Consider the following 12,780-nt stretch of genomic DNA (forward strand, 5'->3'; position numbering starts at 1 on the left):
TCAGTTATTACCAAATGGATTTGATTCAAACTTAAAATACATGTTCCACCTTATCACCCACATCATGTGACACAAGGTGCATAACTCTGACACCAAGTTTTCATGAATTATGTCACCTTTTACTTAGAATTTAAGGTTCATTTTGTTGTATTTTCACTATATCTCAGTTATTACTTAAGAGATTTGATTCAAACTTAAAATAGATGTTCCACCTCATCACCCACATCATGTGACACAAGGTGCATAACTCTGACACCAATTTTTAGATTAGTTATGCCCCTTTTTACTTAGAATTTAAGGTTGATTTTGATGTATTTTCACTATATCTCAGTTACTACTGAATGGATTTGATTCAAACTTAAAATAGATGTTCCACCTCATCACCCACATCATGTGCCCACATCATATGACACAAGGTGCATAACTCTGACACCAAGTTTTCATGAATTATTTCCCCTTTTACTTAGAATTTAAGGTTAATTTTGTTGTATTTTCACTATATCTCAGTTACTACTGAATGGATTTGATTCAAACTTAAAATAGATGTTCCACCTCATCACCCACATCATGTGACACAAGGTGCATAACTCTGACACCAATTTTTCATGAATTATGCCCCTTTTTACTTAGAATTTAAGGTTGATTTTTATGTATTTTCACTATATCTCAGTTACTACTGAATGGATTTGATTCAAACTTAAAATAGATGTTCCACCTCATCAACCACATCATGTGCCCACATCATATGACACAAGGTGCATAACTCTGACACCAAGTTTTCATGAATTATTTCCCCTTTTACTTAGAATTTAAGGTTAATTTTGTTGTATTTTCACTATATCTCAGTTATTACTTAATGGATTTGATTCAAACTTAAAATAGTTGTTCCACCTCACCACCCAGATTATGTGACATAGGGTGCTTAACTCTGACATAAATTTTTTATGAATTATGTCCCCTTTTACTTTAAATTTAAGGTTGATTTTTATGTATTTTCACTATATCTCAGTTATTACAAAATGGATTGATTCAAACTTAAAATAGATGTTCCACCTCATCACCCACATCATGTGACACAAGGTGCATAACTCTGACACAAATTTGTCATGAATTATGCCCCTTTTTACTTAGAATTTAAGGTTAATTTTGATGTATTTTCACTATATCTCAGTTACCACTGAATGGATTTGATTCAAACTTAAAATAGATGTTCCACCTCATCACCCACATCATGTGACACAAGGTGCATAACTCTGACACCAAGTTTTCATGAATTGTGTCACCTTTTACTTAGAATTTAAGGTTCATTTTGTTGTATTTTCACTATATCTCAGTTATTACTTAAGAGATTTGATTCAAACTTAAAATAGATGTTCCACCTCATCACCCACATCATGTGACACAAGGTGCATAACTCTGACACCAATTTTTAGATTAATTATGCCCCTTTTTACTTAGAATTTAAGGTTGATTTTGATGTATTTTCACAATATCTCAGTTACTACTGAATGGATTTGATTCAAACTTAAAATAGATGTTCCACCTCATCACCCACATCATGTGACACAAGGTGCATAACTCTGACACCAATTTTTCATGAATTATGCCCCTTTTTACTTAGAATTTAAGGTTGATTTTGATGTATTTTCACTATATCTCAGTTACTACTGAATGGATTTGATTCAAACTTAAAATAGTTGTTCCACCTCACCACCCGGATTATGTGACATAGGGTGCTTAACTCTGACATAAATTTTTTATGAATTATGTCCCCTTTTACTTTAAATTTAAGGTTGATTTTTATGTATTTTCACTATATCTCAGTTATTACAAAATGGATTGATTCAAACTTAAAATAGATGTTCCACCTCATCACCCACATCATGTGACACAAGGTGCATAACTCTGACACCAATTTTTCATGAATTATGCCCCTTTTTACTTAGAATTTAAGGTTAATTTTGATGTATTTTCACTATATCTCAGTTACTACTGAATGGATTTGATTCAAACTTAAAATAGATGTTCCACCTCATCACCCACATCATGTGACACAAGGTGCATAACTCTGACACCAATTTGTCTTGAATTGTGTCCCCTTTTACCTAGAATTTAGGATTAATTTTGATGTATTTTCACTACCGGTATATCTCATTCTGATTGGCTTAGAGCCAAAGGGAAGTAACCTTTTTTTAACTTTTGTACTGAGTTTCGTCCCCTTAAATTCCAGGAATTAGTCTATTTTTAGAAATCTTATTCTTAGATTTTTAATATTTTAGGTATTTTTCTAACTTTTTTATTATAAGTCCTATGTGAAAAGTAAATACATTTTTCTGTGGTAACACGGGTCGGTAAGACTTTTTTTGTATTCACGTTTAGTGTATCTCTAATATTAGAGATTTTTTATATTTACTAGTATTACTATACTAGTATTATACTAGTATTACTTATATGTGGAAGCCCAGGATGAAGTACTCAAAAGACTAAGTATTTTTAAGATTTCTTATGGTTGCCATTCTTCTATGACAAGACCGTATGGTGGGGGTATGAGTCACTCCTGTGACAGTTCTAGTTATGAAACTGTATCAATCCAGGAAATAATAATACTGCTATTAATTTTGCATATCTTCAGAAAAGGACAATTTTACACAGTTGACAGAATTTAGTGAATAAAGTTATAAATCAGCTCTATCTGATGAATCATTGAAAATAACATTTCTTCTATTCAACTACAGATGTAACTGTTTACTGTATCTATAAAAACAAGTTTGCAAGTCATATTAACAAATTGTGTAAGATGCTTCAAAAATATATAAACACAATTTGAGCCTAAGAGATATTTGGTATGACATGCACCAATAATCTGCCTGTCCAATGCATGTTGTCCGAGCGACAGAATTCCTAAACTATTTTCAGCAAGCTGTCCCCTTTTAAAAAAGAATGTCATTTGTCAAGAAATAGTACATGAAAACTACGTTGAACTTAATTATGTGGAATTTCAGCACAGGTACATTAACTTCAGGCTACATCTTATGGGGTATATATTTCTCAATTAATTCGGTTTGCCAGAGCGTGTAGTCATGTAAAGCATTTCAATGAACGTAATCAATATATTACAAGTAAACTTCTTCAGCAAGGCTACCGTTATTACAAATTGCGTAAATATTTTGCTAAATTTTACTATCGTAATTGTGATTTAGTTTTAAAATTCAATAGTAATTTAAAGACACTTCTGCGAGAAGGTATTTCTAAACCCGTTTCTTATGGGGATGTGGTTTACAAACTTCGTAAGATATTGGGTCATGGTAATTTTCCAAATGTATTTGGTAAAATTATAAAACGTTTTATAAAAAGAGGTTACGACCCAACTGTTTTGAGACATACCGCATGTTTAGTGTTCAACCCGTTTACAGTTGGACACTACGCTTCCCTCTTTGATTGTGTCTGACGGAAGAGGGGGAGGACTCTATGATGAGCAGTTTTTAAATCCTACCAGGACTGTTCTGATATCTGTCTTCTGGCCTGTTTCGTCGGGCCCTTAAGGGTGTTTCTCTTGTTGCTCTGTCTTCTGAAAAGGCATCGAGTACATACGTTTTTGGTTCTAAAGGTTTGCTTTTTATATATTTATACACGAGCATTTTTGTGTTTTACATGCCATGCCTTTTTGTTTTCATTACGTGTGTTAGAGATTCACCTGGAAGGGATTACTTTTATTTACACTGTCCCGTGTCTTTGGAACATGCTGGGGGTAAGAGTGAGGTTGGGTGCGCACCATAAACCGGTTTAAGCTCCCCAGTGGTGTTTTTGCCACTGACCGTTCCAAGGCGGTGCCCCACTGTGTTCCTTTGTTTGTTCGTTTTGTCCTATTGTGTTGGCTTTGTGTGTGTGCGCGTGTATGTGTGTGTGTGTTTGTGGTGTACGCGTGCTGTGGGTTTCGTTTTGGGGAGGCTGCGTTTTTGGTACGTGGCATTCCCTGTTTGATATTTGTCTTTGTTTTTTACTAAAATGTGTTCTATACACCTCAGAAGAAACAGTCTTGCGTTACTTTGAAGTGTTGTCTTCATTGAATGATAAAATACGAGTGTTATATTCGATGGGCCTTGACCTTACGGATTTATAGAATGTACTGTACTGTAGCTCTGTACTGATCGGCGGTCAGAAGTACCTTCGAAAGATGAAATTGTGTTCAACATTTTAAAAGACAATCTTATCAAAAGATGAGATACATTTTAAGTATCAATAAACTGTACTTTAGTACCGCATCCAAATCAACGTTAATGCATCGGACCCCGTAATTTGCTAAAATATTTTTGAGCATAGGCTGACATGCAGATCAATCTTTTGTAAAATGAACATTCTTAAAGTATTGTAAACTTTTAAGAACTCATCAATTTAAAGTGTTGAAAGCCATTAAGTCGTTTATTCTATTTGTCATTAATTTCAGTGAAGCAATGTGCATGATTTTCATTATACAAAATGGTAACAGTCTTAATACTTGAATTTTAAGAACTTGAGTAAACACATAGAAATTTGTACACGAGTGTCTTGTTATACTGAATTTATTAAACGAGATAAAATACGAGCGAGGATCTTGACGAGCATTTTATCATTTTATTCAATGAGTTTAATAAACTTAATGTGTTTCTTTTCCGTTCTTAGGAGTAAATCATTGTTGTAAAATTTCTAGCAAGTAAACTGATACAAGTGTATTGAAAAGTTCTATAAAGTTATCCGTTTGAAGCAAAGAGTAAGATAAAAGATAACAGAGCGGATATCTCTTGTTATTACAATCATTAGTTAAATCAAACCAAAAAATCGAAAATGATATCTAACAAGAGCTGTCCGTAAGACAGCCAGTGCTCGACTATTCGAATCGTTGTCCCAGAAGTAGGAATATTACCCTAAATGTTAAAATATTTATAGAGTTTCAATCCAGTTTCTCCATTAGTATTGGAGTTAGTAACTTGCATGCAATACTTTAACCAGAACTTTTAAGTTCAAAAGGGGACATGATTTGGCCAAAATGCATGTAAGATGTATGGGACTTGATGCAATCAACTAGTTTTATAACACCGAAGACACACGTGAAGTTACAATTTGATATCTGCATTTGTTTTTGCAGATAGTAACTTGCACGCATAACTTTAACGAGAATTTTCTAAGTCCAATAGAAGCATAATTTGCCCAAAATACATGTCAGAGATATGAGACTTGACCCAGTGAGGTTGGTAATTGATCTAGAAAAATAAAACATTAATTTCAAATCCATGTGCCTTTAAATATAGCCATATGTACTTGCATACAAAACTTTAACCAAGGTTTGATGCCGATGCCAACGCCAGGGTAAGCACAATAGGTAGAGAATACATAAATGTTCGTCAACTGTAAAATGTAGGGACATCAATTAATTGTCTAGTCGCTGTCCGCGAAATAGATACATAGGATTTTACATATTTACATTTTCGTTTGGTTTAACTCATCTTCTGCATCAGTTATTTTCGAGCAGCACTTATTTTCGATATACGTCAACTGAATAAATATACAAGTAAACAAAGAATGAATGTTAAGTGCAAAATGTTTTTAACAAATTGATGTTACCAGAAACGTTCACAGTTAGTTTGTATATTTAGCCAAGTTACTTGTATTGGGGAAGATTTCTGAATAAAAGTCAATAGTATATATATTATAGTGACCTTAAGTGTAATACACATACATGTTTTATATTATAACAGATTTACATAGAGCCTTTTTCCATGATAAACACATTCCAAGGCGCATTACATAACGCAAAGGCAGCCTCTCACGGCGCATCTTAAATTACGGACAGAAATGAAAGCTTTGAATGAAAATAGATTGATGTAACTAGATACATTCACCATTAGTTTGTATATTTAACAGATTTGTAATATATCTTTAATTCTCGACCTATGTCTTCAAGCCTTTAATGAATACCAGTGATGTAAACGAGATAGGGCATAAAATTGGCCCAATCTGGTGACACACTTTGCATTTGTTACAAGAATAACATTAAGTAACAAGATGTAACATTAAGTAACATGTAAAGACGTTTAAATAGTGTTCAGTAGCATGCAGATAGTCGCCTACAAAAAGACGCCTCTTTTCAAACACACGTAACATAAGTAACATCCAATAAAATAGCTATTTATATCTTATTTTCGTAACATTTTGGTATTTTTTTCAAAGTAAGTAAGGAGTAATGTACATAAATCAGCAAGATTTGTTTTCGCTTAATTCGTCTGCTGCAATGATGGAATCCCACAGGCCACTGCTTTTGGAACTGTCGTAGAAGATTGACCACTAATTCTTAGACATTGTCAGGAAGTCACACTTACTTAATCTCTGTACGTATTTTGTTAATATTATCAAAATATGCATAAAGGCACTCTTTTGAAATCTATTTCGGCAAATGACCGTAGCAAGCATAGTTATTCAAGCTATCCGTATGACACGCGGCATTTTCTTAGCTAGATATCGAACAAGTATCATTTCGTAAAATAGTTTTAGATACTTACTTTAAATGGAAAAAAGATCATTCTCAAATGAGAAAGAATATGTGAAATTAACTGTGTTTATAATAATATATATGTATAACAGATAAGAATTTAACTTTGTATAATATGCACATTTATACCTTTTGTTACTATACATGTGAACCGCGCCAAGCAGAAATATGTCTTAACGTACATTATGACGAAATCGAGAAACGACGTCACAAGTTGCAGGTGCGATTTCCAAATGGCGACGCCCATGCTTTGACATGTTTACAATTTAATATTTGACATGGATACGTTTGAGGTATGTTTCAGTCTATAATATTACATGTTGATAATGTTGTAACATATATCTGAAAATTTATTCAGTATTATAAGCAGTTTTATTATGAAAATATGAGAAATCCCTTACTATAAAAAGTGGTGAAGGTCAAGTTTGTCGTCACTGTCGAATCGATTGTTGTGATGTCATCAAGCTATATTTTGCATTGAATGAAATAATGAAACAGAATCTAGATCTACATGTAACAATTTTGAAACGACATTTGTTCTCGTAAATTATTAATTACAGTATTGCAATTTTCGATTCAATTGTATGCGAATGTTTCTGGCAATGTTTGTAGATTTAGATCTATTTTGTCCAATTTTTATTATTTATTTATTTATTTAAGTCAAGAAGCTTGCACTGTCGGCTACATCACATTTCTTTTTGTACATAAACATATATGTAAAAATATCTCCGCCGATGACATCATTGTACAATTTTTAAAGATGGTATGTGTTAGTTTCATAGGGGTAATTATTTATACAATAAATGCAAGCAGTAAAATTGTCTTGGACGGAATGGCGCAGTGCTAGCGTACCCGATTTGCAATCTTAAGACTCGCGTTCGAGTCTGTTTCACGTCGTGTTTTTTTTTTTTTTTTTAACTATTCATTTTATTTATTATTCAACCGCCACACATTCCATTCTTCTTTTTCTCCATTCAGGATTTAGAAGATTTACTTGAAGTGTTTGGATTGGGAAGTAAATCTAGTACATCAAATAGCCAATGTACACAGGGACTTGCAGAAGCTGGAACTACAAATGGTAGTGACTATTAAACTATTATTGACTTTTTAAATGTTTTTATGTATAGCTAAGATGCAGGTTATAGTAATGACACATCCGTTTTTAAAGTTCACTTAAACAATGTTTTTATAAATTTTCTTTATAGCTCTATATACATACACACTATGTATGTGCACGCGTTTGTGTGAATCATGATCATCATCAGTATTTACCTTAGCTAATAATACCAATCAATTAAATCTTACTTAGATGAAAATGATATATTTAGAAGAAAGAATTAAAATGAACGTCTTAATTATCTCCGATATTTTTCTGTTATGAAATTACATCACTAAGATATAAGTAAGCTTTAACATTCTATTTTCCATGATTACTTTAAGATGATGCTGATAATGAAATGTCCGTGGAAAACCTGGTGGAAAACTTCATGGCAGCTAGTGTTCAAACCGATACAGCTGGCGATGAACACAACGATGATACACATCTAAACCAAATAGATGAGTTTGACGAAGATGATCCCCAAAGAGATCTCGCAACTATCAAACATAAACTTCAAGAGGGGTGTGGCTGTAAACTTTGTTGTTTTAAAGGTGTTACAGTAGGAGTTGTTCTAGACAATATTCTTAGAATGAGAGAGATGTCAAAAGACAATAAAGAGTTATTTGTCATGGGAAACTTGCGTGAAAAACTTGGTACTGACCGGTGCAAGGAGGGAGAACGACAACGAGTGCGCTTTGAATACAATTTCCAAGGAAAGACGGTTTGCCAGAAAGCATTTTGTTTGATATATGACATGGGGAAAAGCACTGTGAAGCGTATTCAGAAACACATTTCCACAAAGGGTGTAGGACCGCGGGTTCATGGTCTAGTAGGAAGAAGACCGTCAAATGCATTTTCCTCTGACGTCATCAAAGATGCAGTGCAGTACTTAATAAACTATGCAATCGAAGAGGGACTTCCACAGCCAGCACCACCAAGAGGCCGAGATGATACACCGCCCATTTATCTACCTGCATCAAAAACTAAGATCATGATTCATCAAGAATATATGGAAGCTTGTGTACAAAGTGGTAAGGTTCACGTTGGAAGGTCAACATTTAAAAATGTATGGAATCAGTGTGTCCCTCATATAAAAATCATGAATCCGCGAGACGATGTATGCAAGACATGTGAGGACTTTCGCGATACCATATCTATGGCTAGAAGTGAAGATGACAAACTAGACGCCACTGCTAGTTATCACCAGCATGTTTTGTCTGCACGTGCAGAGCGAGAGGTGTATCAGCAGTGTGTACAAGAATCTACGGCTCTTTTCCGAGGTAGCTCACAAGATCACAGCAAGGTCCATTATACATTTGATTTTAGTCAATATGTGAAATTACCTCATCACGCAAGAGAGAAAGGACCTACCTTCTTTATACAGCCACGCAAGGTGCAGATGTTTGGCTTCAGAATAGATGGATATCGCCAGTACAACTATTTAATAGATGAAGACCAGACAATAGGTGTGTAAGTTCAAATTAACATGATTAAGTACTAGTAGCATTTGTTTTGTTTGTTAATAAAACGTAATCCATGTTTCTTGATTGACCAGTATTCTCACTTCTCCGCATGTAACTGACAACTTCCAAACAAACGGTTACTTTTAAGTGTAATGCATGCAATTAAAAAATCAGGCAAAAATGTATGCTTTGTTCGGGATTCGAGTCCTTTATCTGTGTGGTTGTTAAAAGTATTTTATTCTTCCTGCCAGACGAACCGGGCAGGCTCATTACATGTTACTAGTATATATGTTCGTGATGACTAGGTCCTGCGCATGCGTTTCATATTGATGTTAACATTATAAATATATTGTAAATTTGTTACAGCTTGTTTTAAATATGATAAATATAATAGTTATAATGTAACTTTGCATTACAAGTTTCCATTTCATTTTCAAGGTGTAGACGGACAGTTGGCACATGGACCCGATTCTGTGATCTCCATGTTGGACCACGCCTTTGGTACGTTTTGTCACCAGGGAGGAGATTGCACAATACATGCTGATAACTGTTTTGGTACGTGTCTATTACTGTTCAGATAATAAAAAAAAAACAGATCACAGGACACCCGTTTCATTGAAATATTATAAATTTGGAAATTGTAATTGTTTCTCATTCTCTGACCGCTAATAGTAAAAGTAAACTTTTTCTTTTTTGTGTAGGTATTAGGTTAAAGCATAAATTAACTGGCAGTTACGAGTTAAATAAACAATGGTTATGAATGGAACAATGCAAATGATAATAATGATAAAAATAGTTATAATGATAATTATTCATAATGTTAGATAAGTCATACTGACGAGATTATAATGATGATGATCATAATAATAATGTTGATGATAATGATGATGATGATCATAATCATGATGATGATGATAATGATGATTTTGATGATTTGATAATGCGGGTGATGATTGATTTGATGTGGATAATAATTGTGAAAATTGTATTTCAGGTCAAAATAAAAACCGCTACGTGATTGCCTACCTCTCATGGAGAACTATGACGAACAGACACGATAATATCAAATATATGATGCAGTTACCTGGCCATACTAGGTAGTATAATTTACAGATTACCTAAAAATTTAGTCAAAGTGACATTCCTTTATACTAAGGGTGATATTCTTTAATAGTGCATAGGAATTCATAAACAGATTTTAACAAAGAAATACTATTTAAGTTTAAAAAGACGGCTATCTAAATGTATTTACAAAAGAATTTTATTCATTATAAATATACATTTTGGGATTATCCTTGTTACCTTATTAGCTTGATCCGTTGTACATACCCTAAACGGCCTGTTGGTTTATAATGATACATTTTATGATGTATGTATGACATGTTAAAAGATTAAAGCAGTAACTGAATGATTAACTGTCGCAATTTTCAGATGTTTGATTGACGCCGGTTTTGGCAGAATTAAACAGAGGTATCGTAGGGAGGATATTGATACGCTTCAACACGTAGCGGATGTTGTTGATCTGTCATCCTGTAGCAACGCCTCAGTTGTGTATGGCAGGCATACATGGAAATGGAGGCAGTGGAAGGCTTTCTTCGGCGACAGATATAAAAAAGTTCCGAATATATCCAAGTACCACTACTTCCGGTTCACTTCAACAGACCCCGGAGCCGTATTTATGAAAATGTCTGCGGTTGACACAGAGGAGACAAGGTTTGTCGTCTGTAAAACAAATCTTCTTGCTATGGATTCATACGACATTCCCCAAGAAATAATGCCAGCTGGACTTAGCCGAGAGCGACAGCGCTACCTTTACAGCCAGGTTCGCCCGCTTGTGAGACTCCAGTTTCAGGAAGAATTCTGTGCAGTACCAGCTCAAGAATAGTGGACATTTGAAAAGCAATGTCTTTAAATGGGAGTTTTAACGCTAGAAGTTTGTCGTCTCGTGAACAAAGTGTTTACAAATGTGTAAAAATGAGATTTTTAATTTGGTTATATATCGTCATGATAATAAACAGTGTAAACTTGAAAATTGAAGTACATACTGAAATACCGGTTGGCGGACTTCTTTCACTGCTGTTACCATGGGAACGGATAAATACGTGTGCTATTTCAGATATGTTGCTTGTTATAAGGGACGGCATTTAATGATTTGTTGTTCTAAACAAAAATGTTTTGAATCTGATTTCTATATGTTGCTTTAAATGTTATGTAAATAATTCCTTTTCACTACCGTTGTATACTACTGATGTTACTAAGTTTACATAGAAAACTACTTTTTTTTAATCATAACAAATTTGTAATAAGTGAAATTTCGTAGGATATTTTTGTAAAAGTGGAAAAAATATTTAAAAATGTAATGTTGTAAGTTTACCGGTGTAAAAAGTACTTAAAATGTCTTGAAAGCCGCATAATTCTATTCGCAAGTCAGTCGTTTCCATGACAACAAATATTTGTATAAAAATAAATACTTATATTTTAGAGAAAGTGTTTGTCTTTACATATGATATTAAATGACTGTTGTAAAATCACTATAATACAGTAGATAAACATATAAATCCAATACTTCTTTTTAATTGTTTGACATTTTTGTTAACGTTTTCTTGACGTTAATTGTGTAATTTTTTATTCAAGATGACGTCTTTGGACTGAAATGCTCAAAAATGTACGTAATATACCTATAGAAAGGTTTATATTTTTATAAACAGTATAAAGTGCAGAATAATAATCAATGAAAACCTAAAAATGTCACAAAATTACGTTAAGACATATTTCTGCTTGGCGCGGTTCATGTATTAGGTGTGTACAATTTTAAACCTCACACACACTGTGTAACTGTCTATACACATAAACATGTTAGTTGTATGTTCAGATAGTATAAAGTATAATCTGGATCCTTTTATCTTTTACACGATAGCCTTGCAAAATATTACTTTGAGGAAAAATGTTCTGACTCAGCGAAACTCATTGCAATATCAATGTATATCTGGTACTAACCCTTACACATTTGGAAGTTGATTACATCTTCGCATAGTTTTAACTCGCCTAGATATGGCTTATTAAAGAGCTTTTCGATACCAAATTTGTAAATAGCCAGGGGAGCTAACTTTGATATTAAAATGTCCAAAACCGGCCACATTCTGAACCATATCAAGACGAAATACTAAAGATCTGATCCTTATTTAGAGTATTTGCAATTGTATACATACCCCTTGTAAATGTTTGTTTTTTGTAGATACATTTTTATATATACAACAAATATGTTTTAACTATTAAATGATAAAACTAACACCTCTTGTATGCTACGTGAAAATGAGATGAGATTTGTAAACATATGAATACACATCAGCTCTCGACTACAGTGCAAATGGGGGCAAGGGACAGTTAGTTTCAAAATTCCACAAATCTGCGCTGATACCAATGCGAAAAAAATCATGAGAAATCCAATTTTGATAAATTCAAGGCAAGTGTTGAGCGAATGTATTGCATAGACTTACCACTTCATTGTGTGACATTTTCAGCCTGCCAATTCTGTTGCTTCTATGATAAAAACGAGTAAAACGCAGGTTTTAGGACACTAAATTTTGAGGCAAAAATGGCCCAAAGTGCACACCTTGCGCGACCTGTACCGTATTATCTGCAAATGACTGACCTAAAATACATGAGTATTTTTAAAGCATGTGGCCAGACGAAAA

General features: G+C 33.6%; 1 protein-coding gene across 1 annotated transcript; it reads left to right on the forward strand.

Annotated features, from left to right (window-relative positions):
• Positions 1-8,175: 8,175 nt before the first annotated feature.
• On the forward strand, positions 8,176-12,374 carry LOC128558560 (uncharacterized). Its single transcript, XM_053548223.1, has 4 exons — positions 8,176-9,088; positions 9,524-9,640; positions 10,080-10,182; positions 10,517-12,374. Exons 1-4 carry the CDS (start codon positions 8,212-8,214, stop codon positions 10,968-10,970), a joined length of 1,551 nt encoding a protein of 516 aa, XP_053404198.1. The 5' UTR covers positions 8,176-8,211; the 3' UTR covers positions 10,971-12,374.
• The last annotated feature ends 406 nt before the right edge of the window (positions 12,375-12,780 follow it).

Source organism: Mercenaria mercenaria, chromosome 7 (genome assembly GCF_021730395.1).
Source record: "Mercenaria mercenaria strain notata chromosome 7, MADL_Memer_1, whole genome shotgun sequence".
NCBI classification, from domain to species: domain Eukaryota; kingdom Metazoa; phylum Mollusca; class Bivalvia; order Venerida; family Veneridae; genus Mercenaria; species Mercenaria mercenaria.